Raw genomic sequence first — 16,628 nt, forward strand, 5'->3', positions numbered from 1 at the left:
AATGTATTACCTTCCACTTTGTATTTCTAAAATTTTATATACTGTGCCTCAGAGTCCTAGGAACATCGAGTACCAAAGCCAGAAGAGAAAGGTAGGGGGTATGAGAGCACATACTGCATGCCAGGTAGTCCTAAGTACACTCGAACTATACTTCCCACTACTCTTCTCAATGGGAAAATATTATTCTGAGAATACTGAGACTGAAGAGGTTACATCAATTTCCTCAGGTGACACAGCCAGTGAGTGGCAGAACTGGCACCCCAACCCAGGTCTTACTTCAAAGCCCATGATTTTAACACTGAGTCATGCACTCATTATAAGGAAGGGAACTCAGTACCTCATAAGGGGCATAAACTGATGGTCTACAGAAGTGTTTTACTTGGTGGGGGTAGTTTGGCTTTGCTTTTGTCTTGTTTCCCCCTAGCTAGATGTGAGTACCTCTAGGCAGGGCAAGTACACTTCCCTATGACCACAGGTCTCATCACTCCTTAGTGTTTACACCTACACATTTACTTTACGACTCTGGCCCCAAGACACTGTGTCTGCAACCCCTGTAATCTAGACCAAATCTGAGTAGCTGAAATTGAGGTGCAGAGACAGGAAGTGGCCCATGTTAAGTCATAGAAATAATGATGGTAAAGGACTGGAGGAAAGCTCACCAGATAATTGGACCAGAGCTCACCCTATCAACTTTAACTTCCACTCCATCATTCTATGTCCACTGTAGCTTCCTTTTGATGCTCTTCATCGCCATGCAAGATTATGTCTATTTGTTCTATTTAAGAGGCTACCCTAAGAAGTCACTTGGATTTTGACCAGGATCTGAGACTTTTCCACTCAGGTACAATAGAAATATTTGGGCAAGAATGGGGTCAGAATGAAAGAGCAGAAGAAACATTGAATTTCAACATATTTGAAAACTCTAATGTGTTGTAATTTAATAAAGCAAGACTCCTACTTTGCCAATTTCCTTTTTGAAGGAAATGGCTCTTTTCAAATAGCTTGCCCTTACACAATGCTATCCAGGGCTATTAATGCTGTTGATACTTTTTAGCTATTTGAAACCCACATGATTAGTTCAATGTGTTTGAAATACAGGCTAATTCCAGAAAATGGCACCCTTTCCAAATTGAGGTGCAAATCAGTGGACAGATGCAGCCCAAGCCTGATCTTCTTTCTGTCCCATCATACTGTGTGGGAGGCTTCCACTGCAGTAGAATCTGGAACACACCCAACAGTGAGGGGAGGTGCACACTGATGATAGACAACAGTCTCTCTAATGCCCAGGTCTGATCATGTCCTTCCTTGCTTTCCAACTGCCTCCCACCCATGGCTACCACCTCCCTACAGGGAAGGCAACTTGGTGCAGTGGCAGAAGGTCCTGGAGCCTCCCATCAGGCACATCCCCCACCTAGCGATGATGTGAACTCTGTCACTTAAGTGCTACAAGTTTCAAGTCCTCATCTGTGAAGTGGGAATACTGATGTCTACCTGGCAAGGTTATTATGAAGATCAAATGATAAAATGCTTGTAAAGTTTTGGCAGCTAATAGCAGTAGCTACACCAGTCAGCAAGTGTTTCCCATGGTGCCTTGTATGTTCTGCTTGCCATGTTAAGTGCTCCTGCGTTGCTCCACTTGATCCTCACAATAATGCCAGAAGGAAGATGATATTATTCTCCCCATACTACGGCAAAGAGCATTAAGGGTCGTGGAAGTTCGATAATTTCCCATGGTTCTGTTCAGTGGCAGAGAGACTTGACCAAAATCTGTCATCTTCAGAGCCTCATATAGTGGGTGCTCAGTAAACACAGCAGTGATGGTGATGACAACAGTGACAAAGGACGGTAATCCAATAAGACCCAACTGCCTGTGTATGGTTCTCAAGGCCCCTCCTGAGGTGGCTTCAACCTACTTCTCCTGCCCCAGTTACTGCCTTTCTACCCGCATGGTCTATCCTCGCCCAACTGAACTATTTCAAGTCCCCACATGGGCATCTTCACGTGTGCCTCTCTCTGTTGTCTGAGTGTCTTGTCCCACCCTCCTCTGCCTGATCTGGCATAGACAGGTCTCTTCTTTAAAGTCTAGCTCCAGTGTCCCCAGCTCTGTGTGGCTTTCTCTCCCCTCTGCCCCAAGGCCCTGTGGGAAAACCTTTGTTACAGTTAGAATATCTAACTATCTTCTCCACTCGTCTGAGTACCCTCCCCCAAACTCAGACTGTGTGTTACGGTGACATTGGTCTCTGAATCCCCAGTGGCACCTAGTAGGTGCTGCGTAATTATTCATAAAAGTAAACACATCACATTGGTGGCCCCAACACAGGCTGAGTTCCACCTCTGTGAAAGCGGATCTGACTTCCCACCCTCTGGGTTCCTATTGTCATGCACAGAGCAAATAACCCTCTGCTAAGACATGAACGGAAGTGCAGTGGTGCTGGGACAAGAGAGCCCTCCACTACTGGTCAGAGGTCTAGCCCAGAGCCACGTCCCTACAGCAAGCTCCTCATGGCTGCTGAGCATGCCAGAAAGAAAGAGAAAGGCCTTTCTTCTCAATTAGTTACTTCTTCCAGGGGCCAATTCAGCTCCAATAGAACTGAGCTGGACTCCACTTTTGCCTTGTGCTTAGTACAGCAACATTCACAATAAAATTCCTATAGTCCAATTTTAATACTGGCGATGATACAAGAGGGAAAAAAATCAGCTGGATTATTTGTTTCCAAGAGCAGCTCGCACTGCTAGCATTTTGCAGAGGGAAAAACCCCCTCTTGGTCATGAACAGAACAAATTTAATGTGGCCACAATTAGAAATAAACCAGACAACCCATGTAAGTAGTTAAGTTGTTGCTTCTAAAAGGACATCTGTACCTTGGAAAGCTATTAATTTCTCATCCATAAGGCAGGAAGAGTATCTGAGGGATGTAAAGTGGGTAAGAGTATAGGGATGCTGGGAATCACCAGGCCCACCTAAAGGGAGATGAGTGGGAACTCACAGTCCATCTTTTTTTTTTTTTTTTTTTTTGTGGTACACAGGCCTCTCACTGTTGTGGCCTCTCCCTCTGCGGAGCACAGGCTCCGGACACACAGGCTCAGTGGCCATGGTTCATGGGCCCAGCCGCTCCGCGGCATGTGGGATCTTCCCGGACCAGGGCACGAACCCGTGTCCCCTGCATCAGCAGGCGGACTCTCAACCACTGCACCACCAGGGAAGCCGCTCCATCTTTTTAGTAACACTGCCATCTACTGAAACTTCCAGCTGCTTTCTCTGCCCCAAAACCTGCCATCCTTCTGTCAGTTGCATTTCAGCATTTTCTTGTGTGTGTCTCAGTTCTCATTTCTCATTTGATTTACTATTCTGTTTGTTGTTATGAGGTTTCCCACGGCCCCCCCCTTTCAGAAGTTAATTAGTGTAATTACCCAACTTTTAATAGCTGCTGATTTGGCATCTGCAGAAAATTTCTGAGAAGATGTACCACTACATTTCATTTGCATATTTGAGAGAGAGTGCCTGAGAGTTAGACTTTTCCTAAATTACTTATTGTGACCTGAATAGAGAAAAAGTAGCCTACCAAGTGGAAGCCTCATTTGCATACTTAATTTGACCAATTACCATCACAGGATGAGGGAAAGTTCCTCCCCACACACTGATGTGACAACTCATGGTGTTTATCTGAAACTGGGGCTCATCCACAGAGTCTTCATGCACTAGGCCACTGTCTGCTCTGCATCACTTCGTCAGTCATTCTCATGGTGGAGTTCTGCACCACGTGTTTATCAGCAACCGTTTGACTGCTAAGACCACCCAAACCACTGGCTTGGCTGTTCTCACTGCAAGCGCATTGCAGGGTATGAAATACAGCTAAGGAAGCCAGGCTTCCTCACAATAAGGTGACAGCCCCTGGAAAAGTGTGCAACGCCAAGATGCATGACCTTGCATCCTGCAAGAGCTGCAGAGATGAGAGATCTATTCATCAAACACGTCTTGACCTTGAGCCTGGGAGTGAGCTTTAGATCTCCCCTCAACACCTCCATGATTTTAGGAAGTTACACAACTCTCCTGAGCTTCAAGCACCTGCAAAATGGGGAGATTCTCATTTTAATGAGCTGTTATGAACACTGATTAATGTTCCTGGAATAGAAGTAACGCTCAACGTGTATTAGTTTCCAATATGCTCCAGGCAGAACCTGTCGTGAATACTAAGGTAAAGAAAGTAAGGTCCCAGGCTTTAGATAACCAAATGACTCGAAGACATTTGATTTAGGGGTCAAATAATTTTATCCGTCAGTTAGATGCCTAAGGCAAGTGTGGTGGCTGGTCTTTAAAGATGGCCCCCAACAATTCCCCCTCTCCTGTACACGCAAGCCACCCCTCACATCAGTAAAGGAGACATAGGTCCCTTCTCGTTGAGTCTAAGCTGAACCTGTGACTCACTCTGACCAACAGAATGCCATGGAAGTAATGCTGGCTTGTTCCAGGCAAAAGCCTCCAGAAGGCTCGGCATCTTCTGTTTTTGTGCTTTTGGGAGCCCTGAGCTGCTATGTGGCCTGCTAGAGAATCCAGATGGTGGTATACAGGTAGAAGCCAGATGGTGAGGGCTACATGGAGGAGAAGCCAGGCCCTACCAAGGCCCCACACATCTGACGCAGTTGGGCCAGCCTAGGAGCCTCTCACCATTTGAGCCAGCTTGTGAGGTGCCAGCTCTGTGAGTGGAGAACCCATCTTGGTGCCCAGCTGATACCATGTGGAGCAGACAGGAGCTGTCCCTGCAGTGCCTGTCTAAACTCCTGACCCACAGAACCACGAGAAAGAACGAGACCATTATTGCTAACTTGGCAGCACTTTGTAATACAGCGATAGATAACGAAAGGAGCAATCAAACCCATTTTAGCCCGGGCTACTGCTGTTCCATAAATGTTGAAAGATATAAAGTGCATTCCATTTCACTATTAGATGCATCCCTACTCATTGGTATGATAATCACTTTATCATCACTTTCCAGCAGAGGATCAGGAACCAGATAAAGGATTCCAGTTACAAAGAGACATGCAGACGTGGCATTGAGTTAGCCCTGTTTTAACTCCTGTACCTAGTTCTACAGAATTTCCTAAGTAAAACAGCCCCTTCCCTACACATCAAGGCTTTTGCTCCTCCACTTCACTTCTTACTGATTTCAGAGGATTTGCAATATTTTTACTAAGCCATTGTCATTTTCAATGATTAATAACACCACTAGAGTTGACCCTTGAACAACACAGGTTTAATCTGCACAGGTCCACTTATGCATGGATTTTTAAAAAATAAATATAAGACCTGTATTTTCATTTTACAGATCTTTACCTGAGTGTAGGGAAAAGTTTATGTTCAATTAGAGATCACAATATGTGGAATCAAAACTAGCATTTGAGTCCTGATTCTATCCAAACTTTTTCACCTTCTTGTCCTTGGGTGAGTCATGTATCATCTCCTTTGTTTTTGAGGCAGAGAGAGTAGTACACTGTGTGAGGGTCAGCACCCTTAACCCCCATGTTGTTCAAGGGTCAACTGTAGTCACCATTTCTTCTTAAAACATATCACCTCCTTTTTAACTCCAGGACAAAACAAAGCTGGACCCGCACCCCCGTGAGTCCCCATTCTCCTATAGAAGCCACCGCTGTGCAGGGGAAAGACCATAAGAACTGCCACCGGGTAGGACCACATTTAATACCAGGTCTACCAACTCAGAATCCTTAAAAGGCATGTACATTGTCTGAGACTCAGTTTCCCCACTGGCTAAAATGGAAACAATGATACTCCCCACCAAACATCTATGAGGGTAAATAATCAGTGAAAGGGTGTGGCACCGTGACTGGTACATGGTAGCTGCTCAATTCAAGTAATTTCCTTTCGTCTGCGGCTAATTCAAGAGCATATTTTCCAGGTCTTCCTCAACTTCAAGTTTCTTTCTCAGAACCTCTAGAGAACATATTCTCTAAATTGAGAGCACTTCCTGAGAATCTGCCTCGTCCTGTTGCTTTCACCGGTACAAGCGTGCCTCGCTGCAGTGGGGCCGTCAGTGCTGCCAGGACAGGAGCTAAGAGCCACCTTGACTCCCCCCTCTTCCCGCTTCCTGCACCCCATTCATCTCAGGGCCTTGATTCTACTCCCAATAGATCTCTTGACTCCTTGCTCTACACACTTTCCCACAGACGCCACCATAATCAAGCTACCACCATGTGTTACCAGACTGTGGACATGGCTTCCTAACTGCTGTCCCCGTTCTCTTCCACACAGCCCCATTCCCAGGCCACCCTCCATGTGACAAGAGAGATTTTTAATACAAAAACCTGATCATGTCCCCCTCCATTCACTTGAGAGAGACTTCGTGTTGCCCTTGGGATAAAACCCCACAGCTTGTCAGGGCGGCAGCCTTCCTCCGCCTGCCCCACCGGGCACACTTCCAGCGCTCCCGCTTTGCTCCCACCCCAGAAACCTGCAGCAGGCTCCTTCCCACCTGCTTAATTGCTCCTCATCTTTCAGGGCTCTGGTTAAATGTCACCATCAAAGAGACGGCTTCCCTGACATCCACACCTTCATCTAAATTAGATTTAATTAGGTCTTCCCCCTCCACTTCCATTCCCATTATTCTTTGTCAGCACCCATGTTTTCCCTTAATATCACTTGTGACAATTTGTAACTGTATATTCATTTGTGAGCTTATTTACTTAGCCTGTCTGCCCCACCACCACCTCCCAGTCCCCACCACAGATGTGGGCTCCTTGGACAGTGCTCAGTTCTCATCCTGTTAGCCCTGCATGTCCTACATAGAGCGCCGAGCCAGGGTCACAGCCAATATCCAAGCAATGGATAACTTACTGGGGAGCAGGGGACTTCCGGTCCCACCAACGCCCAGCACTATATGTAGCACTTATACGGGACTTGCCTCATGAAGGTAAATCATTTCATTCAGTTTTTGTTTGGCTGTTGTTTTTAGAAGGTCACGTCACCAACAGGAGCAATCTGTTTTGAGTGGCCATGGAAGGGTAGGGAGAACTCAATCAAGGGTCTCAGACCCACGGATACTCCCCTGCGGGAGGCACTTCATGAAGGAGGCTCTGTTCATACAGGGGACTGGAGGCAAAGGCAAAAAGGGAAAGGGAGTCTCTGGCCAGAGGAGCTTAAAAGATCAGTCACGTGAAAAAGACAAACTCATGGGTTCACAGTACGTACCTGAGGGTGATCTTCGTGGTACACCTGAGGCAGCAACCTCACCATGATGCACAGGACCCCAGGGTGCATGATCACAGCATCACCATCATCCGTCCTGCAGAGAGAGGGAAGCAGGACATCAGACTGAAGCCTTCTCTTCTGCTTTCCACAGAACTTTCTGGATCTTTCTAAGACAGGCCATGATACATAACCACAGCCTACCACTTAATTATATGATCTTGAACTAATTAATCTGAGCCTAACTTCCCCCAACTGCACAATGGAGCTAACAATGCCATACTTTCTGCGTAGAGTCATAGAATAATGCCGCTGTGCACTAAGGCACAGTGTCCGGCACAGAGCAGATGCTTAATGGAAGTTAGTTCCCTGGGCCTCTACCCTCTCTCCAGATATGTGGAAGGTGGAGAAGCTCTCATTTTATAGCAAATACACAAAGGACCATGTCTAGATCCCTTCAAGATGGTGTAAGCACACTCTACTCTGTCCTACCCACTGAATTAAACTAAAAACCCAGATAGAACCCATGAGCAGCTCTCTGAGGACTCTGAAAAGTAAATGGTAGCAAAGCAGGAAACCAAACCCAAAGCACCATGCAACTGGTAATGTGTTTCCTGGGGCTTCCCCCTCCAGCATCTCCCGGAATGGGCTTACAAGGAGTAAGAACCGTGCACCACGTGTGGACAGAACAGACACAGCCTCCAAGAGGAAGCTCTATTTCTAGTCTAAGGAGTGGGGAAAGAGGCTCCAACAGGGCCCAGAGCATGGAGGAAAATCCCTGGAATTTTCTTTGTTGAGTTTCTCCATTCTTTCTCACCTCAGCCTCCAAGAAACTGCACAGCAGCAGCAGTGACCAGGCAGGCATCTGAAATTCTCAGGGAGGGGAACCCTTCTCTCTGACCAGAGGAACTCTGGTCCCAAGAGTCGGGCAAAATGCCCAATGTTTTTGTCTCTCTTTTTCCTCTCCCTGCTTGGCCCCAGAGACAGATGCAATCGTGGGATGTGCATAGCAGAGCAGAGAAACTAAAGCTCCAGCTTTCTAGACAGAGGAGAAGGAAGGGACCCCAGAGCCAGAAAGTGTTGGGAAGATGATGAAGAGGAGGAGACTTACGAAAGTGAAACCACTAAGTTGTGTATCAACCTCTGAGCTCAATTCTGAGCTGCACACATGTGGATCTGACCCTAAACCACATTCCAAAGACTTTGAGAACTGCTCAGGAAGAAGTTTGAAAAAGTTCTAAAAATTGAAAAAACACTCGCTAAGCTAGCAAAGACAGAAAAAGACACAAATTACCAACATCAGAAATGAAAGAGAGAATACCACTACACACCCCACAGAAAGGATAAGAAAATACTAGAAATAACTCTATGCACACAAATCTGACAACTTAGATAAAATGGACCAGTTCCCTCAAAGCCACAAACTACCAAAAGTAAGCAAGAAGAAATAAATAACCAGGACAGTTTATAGCTATCACAAAGACTGAATATGTAGTTTAAAACCTTGTCACAAAGAAAACTCCAGCCCCAGATGTTTCCACTGGTGAATTCTACCATACATATAAAAGATAAATAACACCAATTCTATACAACTTCTTTCAAAATGTACAAGAGAACACTTCCCAATGCATTTTATGAGACCAGAATTACTCTGATATCAATAGCAGAAAAAGCCAGTATAAGAAAAGAAAACTACCTGCCAACATCTCTTAGAAAAATAGGTGTAAAAATCGTCAATAAACTACTGGAAATCAAATATAACTATATATAAAATAAATAAGGCACTATGGCCAATTTGTCTTATCCCACAAATGCAAGGCTGGCTCACTATTCAAATATCAGCCAATGCAGGGACTTCCCTGGTGGCACAGTGGTTAAAAATCCGCCTGCCAATGCAGGGGACTCAGGTTTGAGCCCTGGTCTGGGAAGATCCCACATGCCATGGAGCAACTAAGCCCGTGTGCCACAACTACTGAGCCTGCACTCGAGCCTGCAAGCCAAAACTACTGAGGCCCACATACCTAGAGCCCATGCTCCACAACAAAGAGAAGCCACCACAATGAGAAGCCTGTGCACCACAATGAAGAGTAGCCCCTACTTGCCACAACTAGAGAAAGCCTGCGCGCAGCAACGGAGACCCAATGCAGCCAAAAAATAAATAAATAATAAAAATTAAGGACTAGAAAATTGGTTCAAGATGGCAGAGTAGAAGGACGTGTGCTCACTCCCTCTTGTGAGAGCAACGGAATCACAACTAACTGTTGAGCAGTCATCGACAGGAAGACACTGGAACTCACCAGAAAAGATACTCCACATCCAAAGTCAAAGAAGAAGCTGCAGTGAGATGGCAGGAGGGGCGCAATCACAATAAAATCAAATCCCATAACTGCTGGGTGGCTGACTCACAAACTGGAGAACATTTATAACACAGAAGTCCACCCACTGGAGTGAAGGTTCTGAGCTCCATGTCAGGCTTCCCAACCTGGGGGTCTGGCAACAGGAGGAGGAATTCCCAGAGAATCAGACTTTGAAGGCTAGCGGGATTTGACTGCAGGACTTCAACAGGACTGGGGGAAACAGAGACTCCACTCTTGGGGGGCAAACACAAAGTAGTGTGCACATCAGGACCTAGGGGGAAGGAGCAGTGACCCCACTGGAGACTGAACCAGACCTACCAGCTAGTGTTGGAGGGTCTCCTGCAGAGGTGGGAGGTGGCTGTGGCTCACCGCGGGGACAAGGACACTGGCAGCAGAAGCTCTGGGAACTACTCCATGAGCGCCCCCAGAGTCCCCCATTAGCCCCACCAAAGAGCCTGTAGCCTCCAGTGCTGGGTCACCTCAGGCCAAACAACCAACAGGGAGGGAACTCAGCCCCACCCATCATCAAACAAGCAGATTAAACTTTTACTGAGCTCTGCCCACCAGAGCAACACCCAGCTCGACCCACCACCAGTCCCTCTCATCAGGAAGCTTGCACAAGCCTCTTAGATAGCCTCATCCACCAGAGGGCAGATAGCAGAAGCAAGAAAAATTACAATCCTGCAGCCTGTGGAAGGAAAACCACAGTCACAGAAAGACAGACAAAATGAAAAGGCTGAGGACTATGTACAAGATGAAGGAACACCATAAAATGCCAGAAAAACAACTAAATGAAGTGGAGATAGGCAACCTTCCAGCAAAAGAATTCAGAATAATGATAGTGAAGATGATCCAGGACCTTAGAAACAGAACGGAGGCACAGATCAAGAAGATGCAAGAAATGTTTAACAGAGACCTAGAAGAATTAAAGGACAAACACCAAGAAGAATTAAAGAACAAACAGAGATGAACAATACAATAACCGAAATGAAAAATACACTAGAAGGAATCAATAGCAGAATAACTGAGACAGAAGAACACATAAGTGACCTGGAAGACAGAACAGTGGAATTCACTGCCACAGAGCAGAGTAAAGAAAAAAAAAAGAGAAAAGAAATGAAGACAACCAGGAGACCTCTGGGACAACATTAAACACAACAACATTTGCATTATAGGGGTCCCAGGAGGAGAAGAGAGAGAGAAAGGACCCGGGGAAATTTTTGAATAGTCGAAAACTTCCCTAACATAGGAAAGGAAATAGCCACCCAAGTCCAGGAATCACAGAGAGTCCCAGGCAGGATAAACCCAAGGAGAAACACCCCAAGAAACATAGTAATCAAATTGACAAAAATTAAACACAAAGAAAATTATTAAAAGCAACAAGAGAAAAATGACAAATAACATACAAGGGAACTCCCATAAGGTTAACAGCTGATTTCTCAGCAGAAACTCTACAAGCCAGAAGGGAGTGGCATGATATATTTAAAGTGATTAAAGGGAAGAAGCTAAAACCAAGATTACTCTACCCAGCAAGGATCTCTTTCAGATTCAATGGAGAAATCAAAAACATTACAGAAAAGCAAAAGCTAAGAGAATTCAGAATGACCAAACCAGCTCTACAATAAATGCTAAAGGAATTTCTCTAAGTGGGAAGCACAAGAGAAGAAAAGGACCTACAAAAACAAACCCGTAACAATTAAGAAAATGGTAACAGGAACATACATATCGATAATTACCTTAAATGTGAATGGGTTAAATGCTCCAACCAAAAGATACGGGCTCGCTGAATGGATACAAAAACAAGACCCATATATATGTTGTCTAGAAGAGACCCACTTCAGACCTAGGGACACATACACACTGAAAGTGAGGGGATGGAAAAAGGTATTCCTTGAAAATGGAAATCAAAAGAAAGCTGGAGTAGCAATACTCATATCAGATAAAACAGGCTTTAAAATAAAGCATGTTACAAGAGTCAAGGAAGGACACTACATAATGATCAAGGGATCAATCCAAGAAGAAGACATAACAATTATATATGCACCCAACACAGGAGCACCTCAATACATAAGGCAAATGCTAACAGCTATAAAAGAGGAAATGGACAGTAACACAATAAGAGTGGGGGACTTTAACACCTCACTAACACCAATGGACAGATCATCCAGACTGAAAATTAATAAGGAAACACAAACTTTAAATGACACAATAGACCAGATAGATTTAATTGATAGTTATAGGACATTCCATCCAAAAACAGCAGATTACACTTTCTTCTCAAGTGCACATGGAACATTCTCCAGGACAGATCACACCTTGGGTCACAAATCAAGCCTTGGTAAATTTTAGAAAATTGAAATCACATCTAGCTTCTTTTCCGACCACAACGCTATGAGATTAGAAATAAATTACACGGAAAAAGTGTAAAAAACACAAACACATGGAGGCTAAACAATACATTACTAAATAACCAAGAGATCACTGAAGAAATCAAAGAGGAAATCAAAAATACCTAGAGACAAATGACAATGAAAACACAATGATCCAAAACATATGGGATGCAGCAAAAGCAGTTCTAAAAGGAAAGTTTATAGCAATACAATCCTACTTCAAGAAACAAGAAAAATCTCAAATAAACAATCTAACCTTACACCTAAAGGAAACAGAGGAAGAAGAAACAAAACCCAAAGTTAGTAGAAGGAAAGAAATCATAAAGGTCAGGGCAGAAGTAAATGAAATAAAAACAAAGAAAGCAATAGCAAAGATTAATAAAACTAAAAGCTGGTTCTTTGAGAAGATAAACAAAATTGATAAACCATTAGCCAGACTCATCAAGAAAAAGAGGGAGAGGACTCAAATCAATAAAATTAGATATGAAAAAGGAAAAGTTACAACAGACACCACAGAAATATAAAGCATCACAAGAGACTACTACAAGCAACTCTATGCCAATAAAATAGACAACCTGGAATAAATGGACAAATTCTTAGAAAGATATAACCTTCCAAGACCGAACCAGGAAGAAATAGGAAATATGAACAGACCAATTACAAGTAATGAAATTGAAACTGTGATTAAAAATCTCTCAACAAACAAAAGTCCAGCACCAGGTGGCTTCAGGTGAATTCTATCAAACATTTAGAGAAGAGCTAACACCCAACCATCTCAAACTCTTCCAAAAAATTGCAGAGGAAGGAACACTCCCAAACTCATTCTATGAGGCCACCATCACACCGATACCAAAACCAGACAAAGATACTACAAAAAAAGAAAATTAGAGACCAGTATCACTGATGAATATAATTGCAAAAATCCTCAACAAAATACTAACAAACAGAATCCAATAGCACATTAAAAGGGTCATACAGCATGATCAAGTGGGATTTATCCCAGGGATACAAGAATTCTTCAATATACGCAAATCAATCAATGTGATACACCATATTAACAAACTGAAGAATAAAAACCATATGATCAGGCTTCCCTGGTGGCGCAGTGGTTGAGAGTCCGCCTGCCGATGCAGGGGACATGGGTTCGTGCCCCAGTCCGGGAAGATCCCACATGCCACGGAGCAGCTAGGCCCATGAGCCATGGCTGCTGAGCCTGCGCATCCGGAGCCTGTGCTCCACAACAGGGGAGGCCACAACAGTGAGACGCCCGCGTACCGCAAAAAACAAACAAACAAACAAAAAAAACCATATGATCATCTGAATAGATGCATAAAAAGCTTTTGACAAAATTCAACATCCATTTATGATAAAAAACTCTCCAGAAAGTGGGCATAGAGGGAAACTACCTCAACATAATATAGGCCATATATGACAAACACACAGCAAACATCATTCTCAATGGTGAAAAATTGAAAGCATTTCCTCTAAGATCAGGCACAAGACAAGGATGTCCACTTTCACCACTATTATTCAACATAGTTCTGGAAGTCCTAGCCATGGCAATCAGAGAAGAAAAAGAAATAAAAGGAATCCAAATTGGAAAAGAAGAAGTAAAACTGTCACTGTTTGCAGATGACGTGATACTATACATACAGAATCCTAAAGATGCCACCAGAAAACTATTAGAACTAATCAATGAATTTGGTAAACTTGCAGGATACAAAATTAATGCACAGAAATCTCTTACATTCCTATGTATTACCAATGAAAGATCAGAAAGAGAAATTAAGGAAACAATCCCATTCACCATTGCAACAAAAAGAATAAAATACCTAGGAATAAAGCTACCTAAGGAAATAAAAGACCTGTACTCAGAAAACTGTAAGACACTTGATGAAAAAAATCAAAGATGACACAAACAGGTGGAGCAATATACCATGTTCTTGGATTAGAAGAATCAATATTGCCAAAATGACTATACTACCCAAAGCAATCTACAGATTCAATGCAATCCCTGTCAAATTACCAATGGCATTTCTTAGAGCTAAAACAAAAAATCTTAAAATTTGTATGGAGACAAAAAAGACCCTGAATAGCCAAAGCAATCTTGAGGGAAAAAACTGGAGCTGGAGGAATCAGACTCCCTGACTTCAGACTATACTACAAAGCTACACTAATCAAGACAGCATGGTACTGGCACAAAAACAGAAATACAGATCAATGGAACAGGATAGAAGGCCCAGAGATAAACTCACGCACCTATGGTCAACTAATCTATGACAAAGAAGGCAAGGATATACAATGGAGAAAAGACAGTCTCTTCAATAAGTGGTGCTGGGAAAACTGGACGGTTACATGTAAAAGAAGGAAATTAGAACACTCCTTAACACCATACACAATAATAAACTCAAAATGGATTAAAGACCTAAATGTAAGGCCAGACACTGTAGGACTCTTAGAGGAAAACATAGGCAGAACACTCTATGACATAAATCACAGCAAGATCCTTTTTGACCCACCTCCTAGAGAAATGGAAATAAAAACAAAAATAAAACAAATGGGACCTACTGAAACTTAAAAGCTTTTGCACAGCAAAGGAAACCACAAACCAGACAAAAAGACAACCCTCAGAATGGGAGAAAATATTTGCAAATGAAGCAACTGACAAAGGATTAATCTCCAAAATATACAAGCAGCTCATGCAGCTCAATATCAAAAAAACAAACAACCCAATCAAAAAATGGGCAGAAGGCCTAAATAGACATTTCTCCAAAGAAGATATACAGATTGCCAACAAACACATGAAAGGATGCTCAACATCACTAATCATTAGAGAAATGTAAATCAAAACTGCAATAAGGTATCACCTCATACCAGTCAAAATGGCCATCATCAAAAAATCTACAAACAACAAATGCTGGAGAGGGTGTGGAGAAAAGGGAACCCTTTTGCACTGCTGGTGGGAATGTAAATTGATACAGCTACTATGGAGAACAGTATGGAGGTTCCTTAAAAAAACTAAAAATAGAATTACCATATGACCCAGCAATCCCACTAATGGGCACATACCCAGAGAAGACCATAATTCAAAAAGACACATGCACCCCAATATTCACTGCAGCACTCTTTACAATAGCTAGGTCATGGAAGCAACCTAAAGGCCCATCGACAGACGAATGGATAAAGAAGATGGAGTACATATATACAATGGAATATTCTCAGCCATAAAAAGGAACAAAATTGGGTCATTTGTAAAGACATGGATGGACCTAGAGACTGTCATACAGAGTGAAGTAAGTTAGAAGGGAAAAACAAATATCATATATTAACGCATATATGTGGAATCTAGAAAAATGGTACAGATGAACTGGTCTGAAAGGCAGAAATAGAGACACAGATGTAGAGAACAAACTTATGGACACCAAGGAGGGAAAGCGGCGGGGTTGGTGGTGGTGGTGGTATGAATTGAGACATTGGGATTGACATATATACACTAATATGTATAAAATAGATAACTCATAAGAACCCCTTGTTTAAAAATAATAAAATAAAATTCAAAAAAAAGAAGAAAAAGATATTTCAGATATGGAAAACACAATTTAAAAAATTAAGAGCTAAAAAAACAAAACAAAGATCAGCCAATGTAAACCATCATATTATTAAACTAAAAAAAGAAGGAAAAAAAACATGATTATATGCAGATAAAGCATTTTTAAAATTCCACATCTGTTCATGATAAAAAACTCTGGGTAAAATAGACACAGAAGTAATCATCCATAACCTGACAATGGACATCTACCAAAAAAAAAAAACCCATAGCTAATATAATATTTGATGGCGAAAGAGTGAAGAGTTTTTCTTCAAGATTAAGAACAAGGCAAGGATGTCCCCTCTCACCATTCCTATTCAACATCACGCTGGAACAACAGATTGGAAAGGAATGTATAAAACTGTCACTATTCACAGACAACATGATTGTCTACATAGAAAATCCCAAGCAATCTATTAAAAAAAAAAAACTCCTAGAACTAATACGTGAATTAGCATGATCTCTGGATACACAGTTACATATAGAAATTAATTATATTCCTATATACTAGAAGTAAACAATTGGGAAACGAAATATTTAAAATACCTTTTAAAATAGTGCTCCAGAAAAGATTAAACACATAAGTATAAATCTAATAAAAAATGTGCTGGCTCTGTATGTTGACTACTATAGACCTTGAATTTTTTTAAAAAATCATAGATCTATTGAATATACAAATGGAAAAAACATTCTATGTTTATGGATTGGAAGACTCAATAAAGTTAAGGTTTCAATTCTCCCCAAATTCATCTATAGATACAATGCAATTCCAATCAAAATCCCAGCAGGATCTTTTGTAAATATAGGCAAACTTATCATTAAATTTCAATCTGCGAATGACACTTTAAAAGTAAAAAGACAAACCATAGACTGGGAGAAAATATTTGCATCTGTACAATGGAATACTACTCAGCAATAAAAATGTATGAACTACTGATACAACAAATTGGATGGATTTCAAAGGCCTTATGCTGAGTTGAAAAAGCTAGCCTCAAAAGACTACACATTTGTATTTGCATTTATATGTTATTCTGACAAAGACAAAACTGTAGGAATAGAGCAGTGGCGCCTGGGTTTAGGAATTGAGAAAGGGT

General features: G+C 42.4%; 1 protein-coding gene across 1 annotated transcript in view; it reads right to left on the bottom strand.

Moving 5' to 3' along the window:
• WDFY4 (WDFY family member 4) overlaps positions 1-16,628 on the bottom strand; it is a 260,571-nt gene that overhangs the window by 200,113 nt on the left and 43,830 nt on the right. Inside the window, exon 12 of the mRNA XM_060078451.1 lies at positions 7,202-7,295. Within this exon, the coding sequence (XP_059934434.1) occupies positions 7,202-7,295 (94 nt within the window). The remainder of the gene's footprint in view (positions 1-7,201; positions 7,296-16,628) is intronic.

Source organism: Mesoplodon densirostris, chromosome 1 (genome assembly GCF_025265405.1).
Source record: "Mesoplodon densirostris isolate mMesDen1 chromosome 1, mMesDen1 primary haplotype, whole genome shotgun sequence".
NCBI lineage: Eukaryota > Metazoa > Chordata > Mammalia > Artiodactyla > Ziphiidae > Mesoplodon > Mesoplodon densirostris.